This window comes from Mandrillus leucophaeus, unplaced genomic scaffold (assembly GCF_000951045.1).
Source record: "Mandrillus leucophaeus isolate KB7577 unplaced genomic scaffold, Mleu.le_1.0 Scaffold1117, whole genome shotgun sequence".
NCBI lineage: Eukaryota > Metazoa > Chordata > Mammalia > Primates > Cercopithecidae > Mandrillus > Mandrillus leucophaeus.
The window spans coordinates 566,720-584,468 of record NW_012099399.1 but is presented as its reverse complement, the minus strand read 5'-3'; the positions used below and the strand labels follow the sequence as shown (position 1 = coordinate 584,468).

The window sequence follows — 17,749 nt, the reverse complement described above, 5'->3', positions numbered from 1 at the left end:
CAAGCCCGGCTAATTTTTTGTGTTTTTAGTAGAGACGGGGTTTCACTGTGGTCTCGATCTCCTGACCTTGTGATCCGCCTGCCTCGGCCTCCCAAAGTGCTGGGATTACAGGCGTGAGCCACCGCGCCCGGCCGAACACCTTTATATTTTTAATGAAGGATTAAATGGAAACCTAAAACAATTAGTTCTTTCAAAGAGATTTTAATCTTAGGATGTAAGGAGTCATGTTATTGGTTAACTGGAATGCAAGTCTGAGAAAATAAAAACTTTTATTTTCGGAGTCCAGTGATGTTCAGTCTGAATAAATACAAGCAGACCCTTAGGACATGTTTACTTAGTCATACATATGTGTATGTGTATGTTTATATATACACAATTATGTACATATACATTTTAATGTGTCTATATAAATATAAATATTTTGCTTTTATATCCAACTAACATTTTCTGTTTTATTCAACAGAAATCTTCTTGACAGAGACACATTTTCTAAATCTGATCCAAGTAAGTATTTATTGCTTGCCTTTTGAAAAATCATTTGATTTTGCAAAAGTTGTATGAAACTCATAGTTCTTGTTTAAAGGTTTGTTTTAAAGCGTAGAAAGCAGCAGGGGAGTGGTCCCAAGCTCTACACACTCATCAGCCAACCCCGGGGAGTACTGTGGGTAAAGAGGGACTTGCTGAGCACTTTGAGAATAAAATGAGAATACAAATGACTCCAATGTGGGACAGTTCACTTTGAAATTAAAACCTCATGCTATGGCCATTTGGTAGAAATTATTATATTTGAAAGAAAACCAAATGGGCCATAATTTAAAGTTATTTTTAGTCATGGAGTAATACTTTTCTTTTTTCTTTTTCTTGTTTTTAAATAAAAGTGGTGGTTGGGCAAGGTGGTTCATGCCTATAATCCCAGCCCTTTGGGAGGCTGAGGCAGGAGGATTTCCTGAGCCCAGGAGCTCGAGACCAGCCTAGGCTACATAGTGAGACCTGCCCCCACCCCCACCATCTCTTGGGAAAAAAAAAGAAAAGAAAAATAAAATAAAAGTGATATATAAAATTTACAACCAAGTGAAATATGTAACATCTGATATGAACCAAAGTGATTACTAATTAGAGGTACTGAAAATTAGAGATAACTTGTAAAGTGAGAAGGGTAGTTTGAATTAGAAAACAGCAGCATGAACTGTATAAATCAATGTGTTTCCGAATCTTGTAATATTTAGAAATGAATATACAACAGTTCTCTATCTCTACAAATGTGTGAACAAATATGGTTGAATTATAGAGGAAAGGTTTTTGTCAGTTACCAGAATTCTTAAGGTAGTCATTGGGAAAAAGGCATTGCAATTGGGGTATTAAAAATCCCTGGGGCTCATTTGACAAGTGGTTGGGACACTTCATATCCCTTAATCTTTACTCAAAGCCCTTAATCTCCCTTTTGGGAATTCCTTTCTTGGTTGACAGGATTTCTTACCTATTTACAAATATTGAGGGAGGAAGTTAAAATATTAAATGTAGAACGTGACTTGCCCCCAAGTTTTCCTTCCTATTATACCTTTGAACACCGTAAATATCTTAGGAAGAACTTGATTTGTGTTTCACAACATAATGAAATATTTCAAATTGTTTAAATTATGGTTTTAAAATTTATCTACGAAGACCTTAGCAAGTATTATTTTATGTGCCAAGCTCAGTACTTACTAAGTTCTAAAGATCTGGCATAATAGTTTGTTTTCTGTTTAGTTAAATTAATTTTTAGTCACTTGATGATTTACTAGCTTTTTTTTTTTTTTTTTTTTTTTTTTTTGCAAGGGTAAGACTAGGAATTAGGCATTTATTTTTGATGTAGCTTTTGAACAGCTGAAAGCTAAATTGTATACATTCACATATAATTTTCATAAAATACATTTATATGTGTGTATTTTTTCATCTTTTGTAGTTTGTGTCTTATATGTACAAGGAGTTGGAAATAAAGAATGGAGAGAGGTAAGTTTAAAACTTTAAAAAAAAATCACTGGACTTGAAGATATAGTAAGTTATAACTTGATCAAGAGATACTTCCTGTTTTTCACTGTAAGTCCTTTTCAACCCAAAGATTGAATTGTTTTTATCTTAGGAAAGTTACCTTTGTGTTTTGTTTTTAATAACAGTGATTGTTTAGCTGACTTATGACCTTCTTGTGGAATATTCTAGGCCTGAAATTTCTACTTCCTTTATCCAAACATAAATTTAATGTGTTGCCATCAACTTGACATGATTTCTTACAAAATTTAAGTTTGTGGGTTAAGTCTTATTTTTAGAGATCAACTGCTGATATTTATAAAATGCCACCTTAAAAGATTTTGATTGGCCGGGCACGGTGGCTCACACCTGTAATCCCAGCCCTTTGGGAGGCTGAGGCCGGCGGATCACGAGGTCAGGAGATCAAGACCATCCTGGCTAACACAGTGAAACCCCGTCTCTACTGAAAAAAAAAGAAAAAAGAAAAATTAGCTGGGCGTGGTGACCGGTGCCTGTAGTTCCAGCTACTCCAGAGGCTGAGGCAGGAGAATGGCGTGAACCCAGGAGGCGGAGCTTGCAGTGAGTAGAGATCGTGCCACTGCACTCCAGCCTGGGTGACAGAGCGAGACTCATCTCAAAAAAAGAAAAAGAAAAAGAAAAAAAAAGATCTTAATTATGCTGCTTAATACCAAATATTGCCTACTTTTTGCAACATATTTAAAAATAAAGTTGAAATTCAGCTTCTTAATACAAATGTATGTTGTTTAATGAAGCAAAAGTGAAGAGACAGAATTGTTAATTTATTTTCTAGAGTGTCTCCACATTCAAATGGGTGGTTGATCATTGGAAGGTGGAGGGCATATTAAATAAAAGGCATTTCCATCTGCCTCTAGTTGCCAGTTATCTCAGGAAGTTAGTGCATTGTTTTAATGAGGTTACAGTTTCTGGCTAGATTTCCCTAGTGAGGTTTGTGCTATTTGTGCCACAGAGTGCATTTGCCAGTCATTTTACCACTGTGCCTCAATTTTGGGTAGAGGGCAAGAATAAATCATTTAATTTATTCTTAAAATCTGGGGAAAATAATTTAAAACTTGTTTCTACTGATAATGGGCTGGTGGTCAGTAGTCCATAAACAGATACACGTTTATTGTATCTAACTGCTTCTGCACTTTTTTTTTTTTTTTTTTTGAGGCGGAGTTTTGCTCTTGTTGCTCAGGCTGGAGTGCAATGGCACGATCTTGACTCACTGCAACTTCTGCCTCCCAGGTTCAAGCGATTCTCCTGCCTCAGCCTCTGGAGTGGCTGAGATTACAGGCATGCGGCCACCATGCCCGGCTAATTTTGTATTTTTAGTAGAGACGGGGTTTCTCCATGTTAGTCAGGCTGGTCTCAAACTCCCGAGCTCAGGTGATCCACCTGCCTTGGCCTCCCAAAGTGCTGGGATTACAGGTGTGAGCCACTGTGCCCAGCACATTTCTATTTAGTTCAATATTTACCTCAAACTCTGTATCAAATGTAAACTCATCATCTTTACCCTATATCTGCTTCTTCTTCGCTTCAAATATAGCTAAAACTGCTAGCCAAAATATGAAACTGCAATTTTTGTAGTCATCCTGAGTTTCTCTCCCACATCTTCATCACTTAATGTCATCCAGTGCTGTGAATTCTCTTTCATAAAAAAGAAAAATCCACGCTTGGATAAGCCACCCTTTTTGTTCAGACTCCTTTTCTCTTTTGTCATCCGTATTGCAACAATTCTCCTACCCCCTTTTTTCCATGTTCATCTGTCTAATCATTCCTTTGATTATCTTCCTGAAAGACATGCTGTCTTGTCATTCTCTTCGGAGTTCCCTTTCTCAAAGGCCTGAAACAATACAGTGGAACTGCTTATTGACCATAGATGCCAGGCTAGATGGGACTGAGCATTGACCAGGGTGTCCACAAAATGACTTTGCTTCAGGCACCAAAAAGTTACCAGGATAAGGATACCTAAGTTATAGTACCAGACATCTGGGCCAATGCAAATGCCTAATAATGAGGCAACTGGAAACTTTATTGGATAAAGGGAATTTGAAGAAGGACAACAAACAATTTTGGACCTAAACCAGGGTTCTGGGAGTTAATTCTTAAGTGGGTGCTGACCAAGTGGTATTGGCCTGTTAGTTTAAGGGCAGCCTCAGCTCAAAATCTCCCTTCCTTAAAAAATTTCTCATGCTTTCCTATTGCCTAAGCAATGAAATAGAAATTTCTTACTTAATTTACAACTTTTATAATAATGATGGCTAACTAATGTTCCAAGCCCTTTATAAATATTGACTAATTTAGTTTTCACAGCAACTTTAAGAGGTAGGTTATGTTATAATCCTTATGTTTCACGAGAAAAATGAAACACAGAAAGGTTAAATGACTAGACCAAAGTTACCCAGTTGTAAAGGACAAAGTGGGAATTTCCTTTTTTTTTTTTAACTTTTAAATTATTTAAACTTTTATTTTTATTTATTTATTTATTTTTATTATACTTTAAGTTATGGGGTATATATGCAGAATGTGCAGGTTTGTTCCATAGGTATACGTGTGTCATGGTGGTTTGCTGCACTCATCAACCCGTCATCTACATTAGGTATTTCTCCTAATGCTATTTCTCCCCTAGCCCCCCACCCACCGACAGGCCCGGGTGTGTGATGTTCCCCTCCCTGTGTCCATGTGTTCTCATTGATCAACTCCCACTTATGAGGGAGACCATGTGGTGTTTAGTTTTCTGTTCCTGTGTTAGTTTTGAGAATGATGGTTTCCAGTTTCATCCATGTCCCTGCAAAGGACATGAACTCATCCTTTTTTTTTTTTTCTCTTTATGAGACGGAGTCTCTGAGAGTTTTCTCAGCAATTTTGGTACATCTGTAAAATCAATTTATTGATGGAGGTATCAGCATTATCTCAATAATATAGTGGTTATATTTAAATTCAGGTGTATTTTGGAAAAGTATGTATAACAAGCCATATGAATTTACGTTCTGAGATGAATCATTTTTAGATAATAAAGGGAATAAGTGAAAAAATAAAGCTTAAAAATGTGTTGAAACAAATGCTCCAAATAAAGAAATATAAAATTATGTAAAATTAATCTTTAGTTCAAATTTGCAGTTTAAAAATTATCTCTAACATGATTATAATTACCACCTATATTGTTGATAAATTCTATCTAATGACTGTGAATTATGAAAAACTCTTGAAGTAATGGATGTAAAACTAAAATTATTTTTAGTGTATAGTAATTTCAGAGCTAGAAATGATGTTTAAGCACCATGAATTATGAAAATATGGAAACCTAGTGGCAAATGGTAATAAAAAAGTAACATCTCTAAGAATGGCCACTTTACTCAGAGTTGGGAAAATATTCCAACTAATTTCGTGAAGTTGGATTTTAGTTATCCATAGCCAATTCATTTTGTGAATTACTTTTAAACATTTAAAATTATAGAATTTGTTCCAGGTTCCCTAAGTTAGTATGTGATAAAAGGCATGCTGAAGTTGTTTATGAACTACAGTGATTATAGTGTAGAGGCAAACAAGTCTACTTTCAAATGCTGATTACTACAGTTTGACTTTGTCTCTGCTCTGCCCCATTCCATTGACACTGAGCTATGTTAACATTTATTCATCTCCATACTGAATAATACTTGTTTAGGTGTTTCTCTGTCTCTCTCACACACACACACACACACACACACACACACAAGCAATACTATTCAACAAACATCAATAACTTTTTTGCAAACTTACTCTCTCATATGTCTTGGCTTCACTGTTTAGCTTTGTGTTTCCAAAGGTGAAACCTCCTGCACAGCATTTAGAATATGGCTTTCTTTGTTCCTTTTATTTATTTTTATTTTTATTTTTTTTTTTGACGGAGTCTCACTCTGCCCCCCAGGCTGGAGTGCAGTGGCGCGATCTCTGCTCATTGCAAGCTCCGCCTCCCGGGTTCACGCCATTCGCCTGCCTCAGCCTCCCGAGTAGCTGGGAATATAAGCGCCCGCCACTACGCCCGGCTATTTTTTTCTATTTTTTAGTAGAGACGGAGTTTCATCTTGTTAGCCAGGATGGTCTCAATCTCCTGACCTCGTGATCCTCCCGCCTCGGCCTCCCAAAGTGCTGAGATTACAGGCGTGAGCTACCGCGACCGACCCTTCTTTGTTCTTGAAAGGTGTTGAGGGCCAGGTGCAGAGTGGCTCAGGCCTGTAATCCCAGCACTTTGGGAGGCCGAGGTGGGCAGGTCACCTGAGGTCAGGAGTTAGAGACCAGCCTGGTCAACATGGTAAAACCCTATCTCTACTAAAAATACAAAAATTAGCATGGTATGGTGGCGGGTCCCTGTAATTCCAGCTACTCAGGAGGCTGAGGCAGAAGAATCGCTTGAACCTAGTAGGCGGAGGTTGCAGTGAGCCGAGATCCCGCCATTGCACTCCAGCCTGGGTGACAGAGCAATACTCTTAAAAAAAAAAAAAAAAAAAAAAGTGTTCAATTAATATTTGATTGAACACCCAAATGTAGGAACACCTAAATTTAGCTTCTTAACACAGGCACACACAGTTTAGTGTCATGGTTTCAGAATTTATGTGGTGGAAGGATCCCTGTAGATAAATTGCTATGTAGGCCACATTTTTTTATATTAAATATGAGAACATGTATGTGTAACATGGTAACTAGTTGTGGGAGCCTAAGACTTGTTCTTCTACTCTTTATTCTAAGCTTAACTACATGTTTTGGAATTTGTGAATATTGGAAGGAGTCTCACAATATGTATAAAGACTTCCTGTGATTGATTGAGGGGATTGTAATGGAAGACGTTTACTGTGTTCTTGTAAAAACAGTTGTGTGACATGTAGTTGAAAGAACTTAGTAAAGCCAATATATTTTATGAAATGTGTGGCCATTAATATTTCAGCAAAAATATGTTGTATGTTACACAGACAAATACTATATTGATCCATTTGGATTTCCAATGTGAGCAATACCAGTTTTAGAAAGAGATCTGCAGATTGGCATTGGAATCTTTCTGTTCAGAAAAGGACATAAAATAGTATTACAAATATTCCTGGGTATAGATAAGTAGAAATTGTGGGTTAATATAAGTTACCCGTAGTTTATAAAGCTTAGTTGAACTCTATTAGCTCTATGCATATCACGTGTTCAATTGAACAAGAATCACACTTTAGACAGAACTTTTCTCATTGTTAGCTAAAAAGCAAATCCAGAATGTTTTGATCTCTTAAATTATTTTTTCTGTCCCACTTTTAATATACCTTTTTATCAAAATAAAACTCATGGAAATGAACGGCACAAATTATACAGCACAATGAATTAGAAGTAAACACAGCCATGTAACCACCATCTAGATGAAGAAAGGGAACATTCCTAGAAATCCAAGAATTTTCAGTGTTCCTTCCCTCCTCCTAAATTGAACTACCATTCTGATTTCTAACACTATAGAATAGTTTTGCCCATTTTTAAGCCTTATATACATAGAATCATATAGTTTATACTCAATTATGTTGTTTCTTTCAGTGAGCTCTATCCATGCCTGTGGCAAGAGTTCATGTCCGTTGCTGCATGGTTCTCTGTTTTATGAATATGCCCCAATGTACTTATCCATTCTACTTTGGACAGATTTTTGGCTTGTTCCCAGTTACTAAATATTATTATCTGTTTAGAACATTCTTGTACATATCTTTTGGGTCTTAACATTCACATATTCCTAATATTATATGTAGGAATGAATTATCTGAGCCATAGGAGGAATGCATATTTTCATCTTTAGTAGATACTGCCAAATGGTTTTCCAGAATTTTCCATCTGCCACTTGTATTGCCGTACATCTTTGCCAATGCTTTTTATTGCCAGTTTTAAAAATATTTCCATTCTGATTAGTGGGTAAAGATATCCTGTTTTTGTTTTTTAACTTGTCGATGATTACTATGGTTCAGAACCTTTAGGTAGGCTTAATGGCCATTTGGCTATTCTCTTTTAAGAAGTGTTGCCTATTTTCTTACTAATTTTCAGGAGTTATATCTTCAGGATAGGAATTCCTTGTTGCTTGCGTATCTTGCAAATATCTTCTCCCTTTATATAGTATGGCATTCTACTCTTTGAATAGTGTATTTTGATGAACAAAAGTTCATAATTTTAATTTAATCTAACATAGCAATATGATCCTTTATAATCATAACATATCCTTTATGATCTGTGCTTTTGTTCTTTTTAAGAAAATCTTATTCTCTGAAGGCCGTGATGGTATTTCCCAGTGTTACCTTTTAGAAGTTTTATTGTTTCACCTTTCATGTTTAGACCTACGGTTCCTCTGGGATTAATTTTTGTATATGGTTTGAGATGAAATTTACTTTGATGCCATATAGTGTCGAATTGACTCGGGAACATGTGTTGAAGGGATCACCTTTCTCCGCTGCACAATTACATCACCTCTATCACAAATAACTGTATATGTGAGGACCTCGTTGAGGATTCTGTTGTGTAATACCATGCTGTTTTAATAACTAGTGCTGGCGGCGTGAGCTTTGTAGTTTTTCTTTTTTCTTCTTCTTTAGATTTTCTAGGGCAGGGGCTGGCAAATTTTTTTCTGTAAAGGGTCAAATGTAAATAGGAGCCAGGGCAAAGATTTTAGGCTAGGTGGGCCTTATAGTCTCTCTAGCTACTGTAGCATGAAAGCAGCCATTGACAGTACGTAAATGGATGATGATGGGCTGTGCTTCAGTGAAACTTAACTTACAAAAACCAGCAGCAGGCCAGATTTGGCCTATGGGCCATAGTTCTCAAACCCTATTTCTAGGATATTCTTAGCTTTACACAGCTCAACAGAAATTTTAGAATCTGTTTGTCAATTTATACGTACATTTATCCTTACTGTACTGACAGGGGCCTCTTGTATAGTGTTTAATAAAAGTGATGACAGGAGGCATTCTTGTTCTTGATCCCATGGGTAAAATTTTCATGTGTTTGCATTTATTCAGATGAGTATATGATTTTTATTTTGTCATTAAGGTGAAATACATGCTTGATTTTCATAAAACATGTATTTCCATAATGTTTCCAACTGAATAATGATGTATGGTCTTTTAAGTATATTGCTTACTAGGCCTTGCTACTATTTGTTAGAATTTTGCCTGTTACAACTTATATTGATCTATAAATTTACTTCTTTGTCATAAACTTGTAGCTTTTGTTGTTACGATTAGGCAAGCCTCATTACTTCTGCTTGAAAGCATTTCTGTTTTCTCTTTGAAGGAGTATGAGTAAAATTGATGTTGTATTTTAGTTAAATGTTTGAAAAAGTTTGCTGCTAAAACATTCCGAGTCTGGACATTTCATTATAGGAGGTTTTAATATCAGATTCAATATCTTCGTTACATACATGTCTACTTACAATTTCAATTTCTCCTTCTGTCAGTTTTGTGTGCCATGATTTTTCAGGAATTTATCCGTTTAACCTGAATTTTCAATTTATTGGCATAACGCTGCTTGTAATACACACTTATGATATGTGTATTTTCTGTGGGATCTATAATGATGTCCCTTTTTTGACCTTCTTATATTGATAATTTGTATTTCTTTTTTTTGGTTCTTCTTGGCAAAGGTTTATCAATTATTAGTCTTTGCAATAATCAAATTTTGCCTTTAATGGTTATCTCTAAAAAACAGTCACTGGTTACTGCAACTAATTTTTTTCTCATTTTTGGGTTTAATTTGATCTTTTATTTCTTTTTTGAGACACAGTCTCAGTCTCTCATCCAGGCTGGAGTGCGGTGGCATGATTTCGGCTCACTGCAGCCTCCATCTCCTGGGTTCAAGTGATTCTCATTGGTCAGCCTCCCAAGTAGCTGGGACTGCAGGTGTGTGCCACCAGGCCTGATTAATTTTTGTATTTTTAGTAGAGACAGGGTTTTGCCATATTAGTCAGTGTGGTCTTGAACTCCTGACCTGAAATGATCTGCCTGCCTCGGCCTCCCAAAGTTCTGGGATTACAGGCGTGAGCTATTGCACCCAGCGTTTCTCTTCTAAGTTCTTGAGAATGATAGCTTAACAGTTATTGTCAGTCATTTTTCTAATATATGCATTTTAGGCTAAAAATTCTCTTTTGAGAGGCTTTAATTATATCCCAGTTTGTTATGTTATGCTTCTATTACCTTCCAGATTCAAAGTTATTTTTTAAAATTTGAAAATATGTCAGACTTACAGAAAAGGTGCAAATATAGTATAAAGGATTTTTTTTTCCCTTTAAACTGTTTGAAAATAAGTTGCTGACAATATGCCCCACAACATCTGAATGCTTTATTTACATAAAAGACATGTTCCTCCATAATCATCATATAATAACCAGAATCAGGGAATTAAACTGATATGTTTCTACCATCTAATCCTCAGGATTATATAGGAGAAATATATAATGATTATAATGTATATGATATATATAATGCTAACAAGCTAATTTGACCTGTAGTTACACAGTCAGAATCTTGTTGACCGTGTGCTTATGGTGCATTTCATTGTATTTTTTCTGTTATTTGCATTTCACAATTTGGCAAATTGAATCTGAAGGTTGAATAGAGATTTAGTTTCTTTAACAGATCTATTGGTGGTTGTATGAACTTTTCATTGGAAAGCAAATGATGTCTTGTTTTCACTCTTTTGTGATATTAGTACCCTTTGATGCTTAGTGCCTAGATCATTGGAAATTTTCATGTATTAGTTAGAATAATGTTATACTATACCAACATTAGCAGATTATATTGCCATTCATACTTTATTTTTTCTCTTTCAGCCATAATTTAGTCTTAGTTCTATAAGTAATGCTCACCACTACTCTATATGTCAATATTTCTCTAGTAATTATGGTTTTATAAAAATCCATCTTTAGTAAATTCCTTAGAAAAGTTCATAGGAACAATATTTCCCTAGTTCTTTCATGTTGATAACAATTTGTGTCCTTTGTATTGGAAGAACATGAAATCTTTTGATCACATTTTCTTTCCTTGCATATATTTAATATATTATTTCATTTTTGTTCTGTCATAAAGCATTTCTGACAAAAAGTTTTATGAAAATATAATTTTATTTTAAGCCATGTACTCATTCTGCATGAATGGCTAGTGGATTACTTTTCTTTTGAAAATAATAGTAAGTACTTTCACTAGACTGTGTCTTGGTATTAGTCATTCAAGATTGATATTCTAAGTAGGTCATGTTTTCTTTTAATATTTCAAATTGTTTTTATGCTTGAAAGTTTAATAAGTCATTTTTAATATTCGTTCTGATTTGCTTTGCTTTGATTTTTTTTATTTTCATGTGATAAGAACACTTAATATATGCCCTTTAAAAATTTTAAGTATACAGTACAGTTTTATTAACTATTGACATAGAACTTGCTCATCTTGCATAACTAAAACTTTATACCCATTGAACAACAATTCTCTGTTTTTCTCTCCCCTACAGCCAATGGCAACCACCATTCTTTGCTGTTTCTATAAGTTTGACTATTTTAGATACCTCGTGTAAGGGGAATTACACAGTATTTGTCCTTCTGTGGGTTTTTTATTTCAGTTAATATAATATCCTCCAGGTTTATTCATGTTGCTGCATGTGGCAGGATTACCTGCTTTTGTAAGCCTGAATAATATTCCATTGTATACATACCATGTTATTTTTTGCTATAAGAACACTTAATATCTACGCTTTTAGCAAATTTTTAAGTATGGAATGCGGTATAGTTAACCCTAGGCACCATGCTGTACAGTAGATCTTTGGGACTTACTCATTTTTCATAACTGAAACTTAATACCCAGTCATTCTTCCCAGTTTCTCCTCCCTTCAACCCCTGGCAAACGTTCTTCTACTTTTTGCTTCTATTAATTTGACTATTTTAAATTCATCATATAAGTGGTATTTTGTAGTATCTGTCCTTCTGTGTCTGGTTTATTTCACTTAGCATAATGTCTTCCAGATTCATCCATGTTGTTGCAAATGGCAGGATTTCCTTCCTTTTAAAGGCTGAATCATGTCCCGTGGTATGTAGGCTATTGTGAATAATGCTGTAATGAACATAGGAGCGCAGATATCTCTTCAAGATTATTATTTGAGTTTTTTTGAATATAAACTCAAAAGTGGGATTGCTAGACCACATGATAAATATATTTTTAATTTTTGGAAATTTCATACTGTTCTCCACAGTGGCTGCACCATTCATAGAAAACACCAGTAGTGCACAAATGCTCTAATTTCTCCACATCCTCAACAACAATTTTTTTTTTTTTTTTTTTTTTTATAATAGCCATTCTAACAGGCATGAGACAATATCTCAGGGAAATTTGAATTTCCAATTCTCTAATGATTAGTGATGTTGAGCATCCTTTCATATACCTGTTGACCATTTGTGTATCTTCTTTGGAGAAATGTTTATTCAAGGTTTTTTTTTTTTTTTTTTGCCTATTTTTAAATTGAGTTATTTGGTTGTTTTGCTGCTGAGTTTCTGATTTCTTTTTATATTTTAGTTGTTAATCCCTCATCAGATGGTACACAAATATTTCCTCCTTCTGTGGGTTGCCTTTTGACTCTGCTTTCCTTTGGTGTGGAAAACCTTTTTAATTTGAGTTACTCCCACCTGTCTAATTTTGCTTTTGCTGCTTGTGCTTTTGGTGTTATAATCAAGAATTCATGGCCCAAGACCAATGTCATGAAACTTTTACCCTATGTTTTCTTCTAGGAGTTTTATAGTTCCACATCTTACATTATGTCTTTACTTCATTTTGAGTAGTCTTTTGTGTATGTGTATTTGCATATGAATATCAAATTTTTTCTACACCATCTGTTGAAGAAATTATCTTTTCCCCATTGACACCCTTGTTGAAGATGAGTTAAACATCTATGTGTGAATTTATTTATGAGCTTTCTCTTCTATTCCAGTGATCCATGTGGCTGTTGTTTCAGTACTATATTATTTTAATGACTATAGCTTTTTAGTATATTTTGAAAATCAGGAAGTGTGATACCTTGAGCTTTGTTCTTTTTCAACATTGTTTTAGCTATTCAGGATCTTTTGTGGTTCCATATGAATTTTAAGATTTTTTTTTGTCTATTATTAAAAATGTCATTAAGATTTTGATAATTATTGCATTGAATCAAAGATCAAGATCACTTTGGGTAGTGTGATTATTTTGATCTTCCAATCCATTAACATGAGAGGTTTTTCCATTTCTTTTTGTCTTTCTTATTTATTTCATTAATGCTTTGTGTTCAGTGTACACAGGTCTTTTACCTTCTTAGTTAAGTTTATTACCAAGTATTTTATTCTTTCTGATTCTGTTAGAAAGAAATTATTTCTTAAGTGTCTTTTTGGATGGTTCATTGTTGGTGTATAAAAGCACAACTGATTTTTGTATGTAGATTTCATATCTGCAACTTATGAATTTGCTTATTATTTCTAATAGTTTTTGTGAAGTCTTTGAGAATTTTTTTTTTTTTTTTTTACCTATAAGGTCATTTGCAAACGAAGATAATTTTACTTCCTCTGTTTTGATTTGGATACCTTTTATTTCTTTGTCATGTCTAAGTGCTCTGGCTAGGATTTTCACACTATGTTGATTAGAAGTGATGAGAATTGTCATCTTTGCCTTTTTCCTGATTTTAGAGGAAAAGCTTTCAGTTTTTCACCACTGAGTATGATGTTGCCGTAGGCTTTGTGTATATGGTTTTGTTATGTTCAGGTAAAGTATTTACTAAGTATTTTCATCAGGAAACGTTGCAGAATTTTGTCCAGCGCTTTTTCTGTGTCTATTGAGATGGTCATGATATTTTATCTTTTAATCTGTTTTACTGTATATTGCATTAATTGATTTGCTTTATTTGAATCATCCTTGTATCACAGGAAAAAAATCTCATTTGCTCATAGTATAACTGAGGTGGAAGTTGAGACTTGACTCCAGAGGTGGGGCTTAGACACTAGACCAAATTGAGGACTAGCAGAAACAGGGCTGGTGTAGAAGCAGCTTTCCGTAAGATGTCTACCAATGTGCCATGTCAATTTGCCATTACTGTGACAACACCTGGAATTAATTGCCCCTTTCCATGACAACAACCTGATGACCTAGAAGTTACCACTCTTTTCCTAGAAATTTCTACATAAACTGCTCCTTAATTTGCATGTAGTTAAAAGTAAATATAAATATGACTGCAGAAGCACCTTTGAGCTGCTACTTTGGCACTGCCTATTGTGTAGCCCTGCTTGCAAAGAGCAGTAACTCTGCTGCTGCTGTACACTGACACTTCAATAAAAGTTGCTGTTTAACACCACCAGCTTGCCCTTGCATTCTTTTCTAGGTGAAGTTAAGAACCTCCCAGGCTAAGCCCCAATTTTGGGGCTTGCCTGAACTCCATCATAACCATCTGTGTTAGTTAATTGGCTTTATATGGAGGAAAAACAAACTTCCTGTCTTTAGGACAAAAGGTAGTTTTGCAACTTGGAACAATGTCTCTACCAAAATTAGGCTCCTGCTTTCCCACAGAAACTGGGAGACAGAGGTGCAATTTATTTTGATGTTTACATTATATAAAGATGGCTCCTATGTTCTTGAGAAAGACATTCCCGGGTTATAAAGCTGACCAGAGTTTTCAAAATGATTTATATACATTTCAGAGAGAGAAAGTACTTGTAATTACATGTTTTCCAAAGTAAATTCTCTGAATAAAAGGAGGGAGGGAAATATTTTCTATTATCAACAGGGAGAATTAAGCCTCTTATTTATTTTTTTTAGATAGAGTCTTGCTCTTGCCTCCCAGGCTAGAGTGCAGTGGCACAATGTCAGCTCACTGCAACCTCTGCCTCCTGGGTTCAAGCAATTCTCGTGCCTCAGCCTCCTGAGTAGCTGGGATTACAGGTGCCCACCACCATGCCTGGCTATTTTTTTTTTGTATTTTTAGTAGAGATGGGGTTTCGCCATGTTGGCCAGGCTGGTCTCAAACTCCTGACCTTGTGATCCGCACGCCCTGGCCTTCCAAAGTGCTGGGATTATAGACGTGAGCCACCACCTCTGGCCTAACCTTCTTATTTTTAATTTTTGGTTTGTGTTTGTCTTTACATAAGAAATAATACAGAGAAATCCTATGTCCTGTTTCCTCACTTTCCCCAAGTGGTAATATCTTAAAAACTAGTACATTATCACAACCAGAATATCGACATTGATAAAGTAAAGAGATAACTATAATGTAGTTCAGTGTTTTTAGTTGTACTTTGCAAAAAAAATAGAGAAATGACTCCATCTTTCTGGAAATGAAAGTCCCATCCTTACAATTTCTTTGATAGACAATCAATAAACAATGACTGAGATCTATGGTTTATTTATAGTCAATATATTTGTGTACTGCCAATTATATTACAAAATAAAATATGAATTATTTGAGTTGTAGCTATGATTTTAATTAGGTGTGTCTCTTTCTTGTGTAAAGGCTACATTGGCATGAATAATACTGATATGTTTTGTTGACATTTATGTATGTTAAATCAGTGTGTGACAGGGTTTTGCTATATGAATCAGTAACATTTGAAGGAAAAGTATGAAGGTTGTCAATGTAGGTTGCTAGCCCTTTATTTTGAAAATTAAGGAAAAAGACAACAAGATTAAGGTAAACATCTACTCTATTATCATAATTTATTCCTAACTAAAGAGCATTTATCTTTACCCAAAATATATCTAGGCTGTATATTGGAAAAAAAAAAACCCTGATACTCATAGTATAGTCCAGTTAGAAACTTTATGCAGTCACAATTTTCTTTAAATGTGATGCATCTAAAGTTTTAAATAAAGATAAATCACAACATGAGATTTTGTGATAGTACATGTATATTGAAAAACCACAGCCTAAAATTTTATTCCATAGTTAATCATTGATATAGTAGCTGTCTTTTACAAGTTTTAAATGTGGTGATCAGTTTCTTGCAAACAACATGAAGTACAGAACAATGTCTAACCTATTTGTATTTTTATTTTATGGGATTATAAAAAATTCAATTTACATAGGCATTTTGAAAAATTTATAAGCACTACTGTCAAATTTATTTTATCAATTCAGAATATTATAGGAAAACTAAGAAAAATCTAAGGTTCTGCCCTCTGGCAACCCATGCCATTAGTTGGTGATACCAGGTGTCTAGCTAGTGAGGATTATAGACAAGGATGATCCTTTTAATATGCTATTGAATTTGGTCTATTTGTATTTTCCTGAGGATTTTTACATCCATATTCACCAAGGATATTGGTCTATAATTTTCTTTTCCAGTTGTGCCCTTATCTAGTTTTGGTATGATGATAATGCTGACTTCATAAAATGAGTCTGAAGGTATTTCTTTTTTTTTTTTTTTAATATTTTGGAAAGAATTTAAGGAAGATTGATATTGATTCTTGTTTAAATGGTTGGTAGCATTCATCAGAGAAGCCATCAAGTCCCAGGCTTTTCCTTTTGATTACTGCTTTTGAGGTTGTTGATTACTGCTTCAATCTCTTATTCACTATTGGTCTGTTCAAGTTTCTTATCTTTTCATGATTCAGCCTAGGTTATATGTTTCTAAGAATTTTTCCATTTCTTCCGGGTTATTCAATTTGTTGGCTAAAGTTGTTCATAATAGTCCCTTATGATCATTTTTATTCCTGTACCATCACTTGTCATGTTTTCTCTTTCATTTATTATTTTATTTGTGACTTCTCTCTTTTTAAAATTAGTTTAGGTAAGGGCTTGCCAATTGTTTTGTTTATTCTTTGGTCCCTTTTAATCTCTTTCAGTTGTTTCATTAAATTTTCAAGTTTTTGTTTTAACTTTTAATTGGCAATAGTTGCATATTATATATTTATGGGATATAATGTGATATTTTACATGTTTACATTATGGGAATAATTAAATCAGGTTGTTTAAGAAATCCAGTACCTCACCTACTTAGTATTCTTTTTGTGGTGAAAACATTTAAAATCTTCTCTTAGCAATTTTGAAATATACAGTGTGTTATTATTATAGTCACTTTTCTCTACAGTAGATCATTAAAACTTATTCCTCCTGTTTAACTGAAATTTTGTACACTTTGATCAACATCTTGCCTTTCCACGTGCTGTGTTGTGCATGGATTTATTTCTGGACTCTGTATCCTGTTCCACTGGTCATTTTATGTTGTTATGCCAATAACATGCTGTGTTGGTAACTATAGCATTGTAGTAGATTTTGAAGTCAGGTAGTGTGATGCCTTCAGCTTTGTTTTTTTTTTCTCAAGGTTACTTTGGCTATATGGGATCTTTTGTGGTTCTGTATAAAACTTAGGATTGTATTTTCTATTTCTGTGAAAAATGACTTGGAATTTTGATAGAGATTGCATCACTTATGTAATATGGCCGTTTTAACTATATTACATTTTCAGTCCATGAACATAGAATAGTTTTCCATTTATTTGTGTCATAATTATTTCTTTCATCAGTGTTTTGTTTTTATTATACAGGTTTTTCACCTTTTTTGGTTAAATTTACTCCTCAGTATTTTGTGGTTTTTTTTTTAATGTTATTGTGAATGGGATTTTCTTAAATTTACTTTTCAGATAATTCGTTGTTAGTGTAAAGATACACTACTGATTTTTCTGTGTTGATTTTGTATCCTGTAACTTTACTGACTTCATCAGTTGAAATAGTTTATTGGTGGAGTCTTTAGA

The 17,749-nt window shown here is 34.4% G+C and overlaps 1 protein-coding gene across 2 annotated transcripts in view; it reads left to right on the top strand.

Annotated features, from left to right (window-relative positions):
- CPNE8 (copine VIII) overlaps positions 1-17,749 on the top strand; it is a 247,008-nt gene that overhangs the window by 33,602 nt on the left and 195,657 nt on the right. For both annotated transcript variants that reach the window (XM_011994105.1, XM_011994097.1), the window contains exons 2-3: positions 464-504; positions 1,943-1,989. In XM_011994105.1, the coding sequence (XP_011849495.1) occupies positions 464-504; positions 1,943-1,989 (88 nt within the window). The remainder of the gene's footprint in view (positions 1-463; positions 505-1,942; positions 1,990-17,749) is intronic.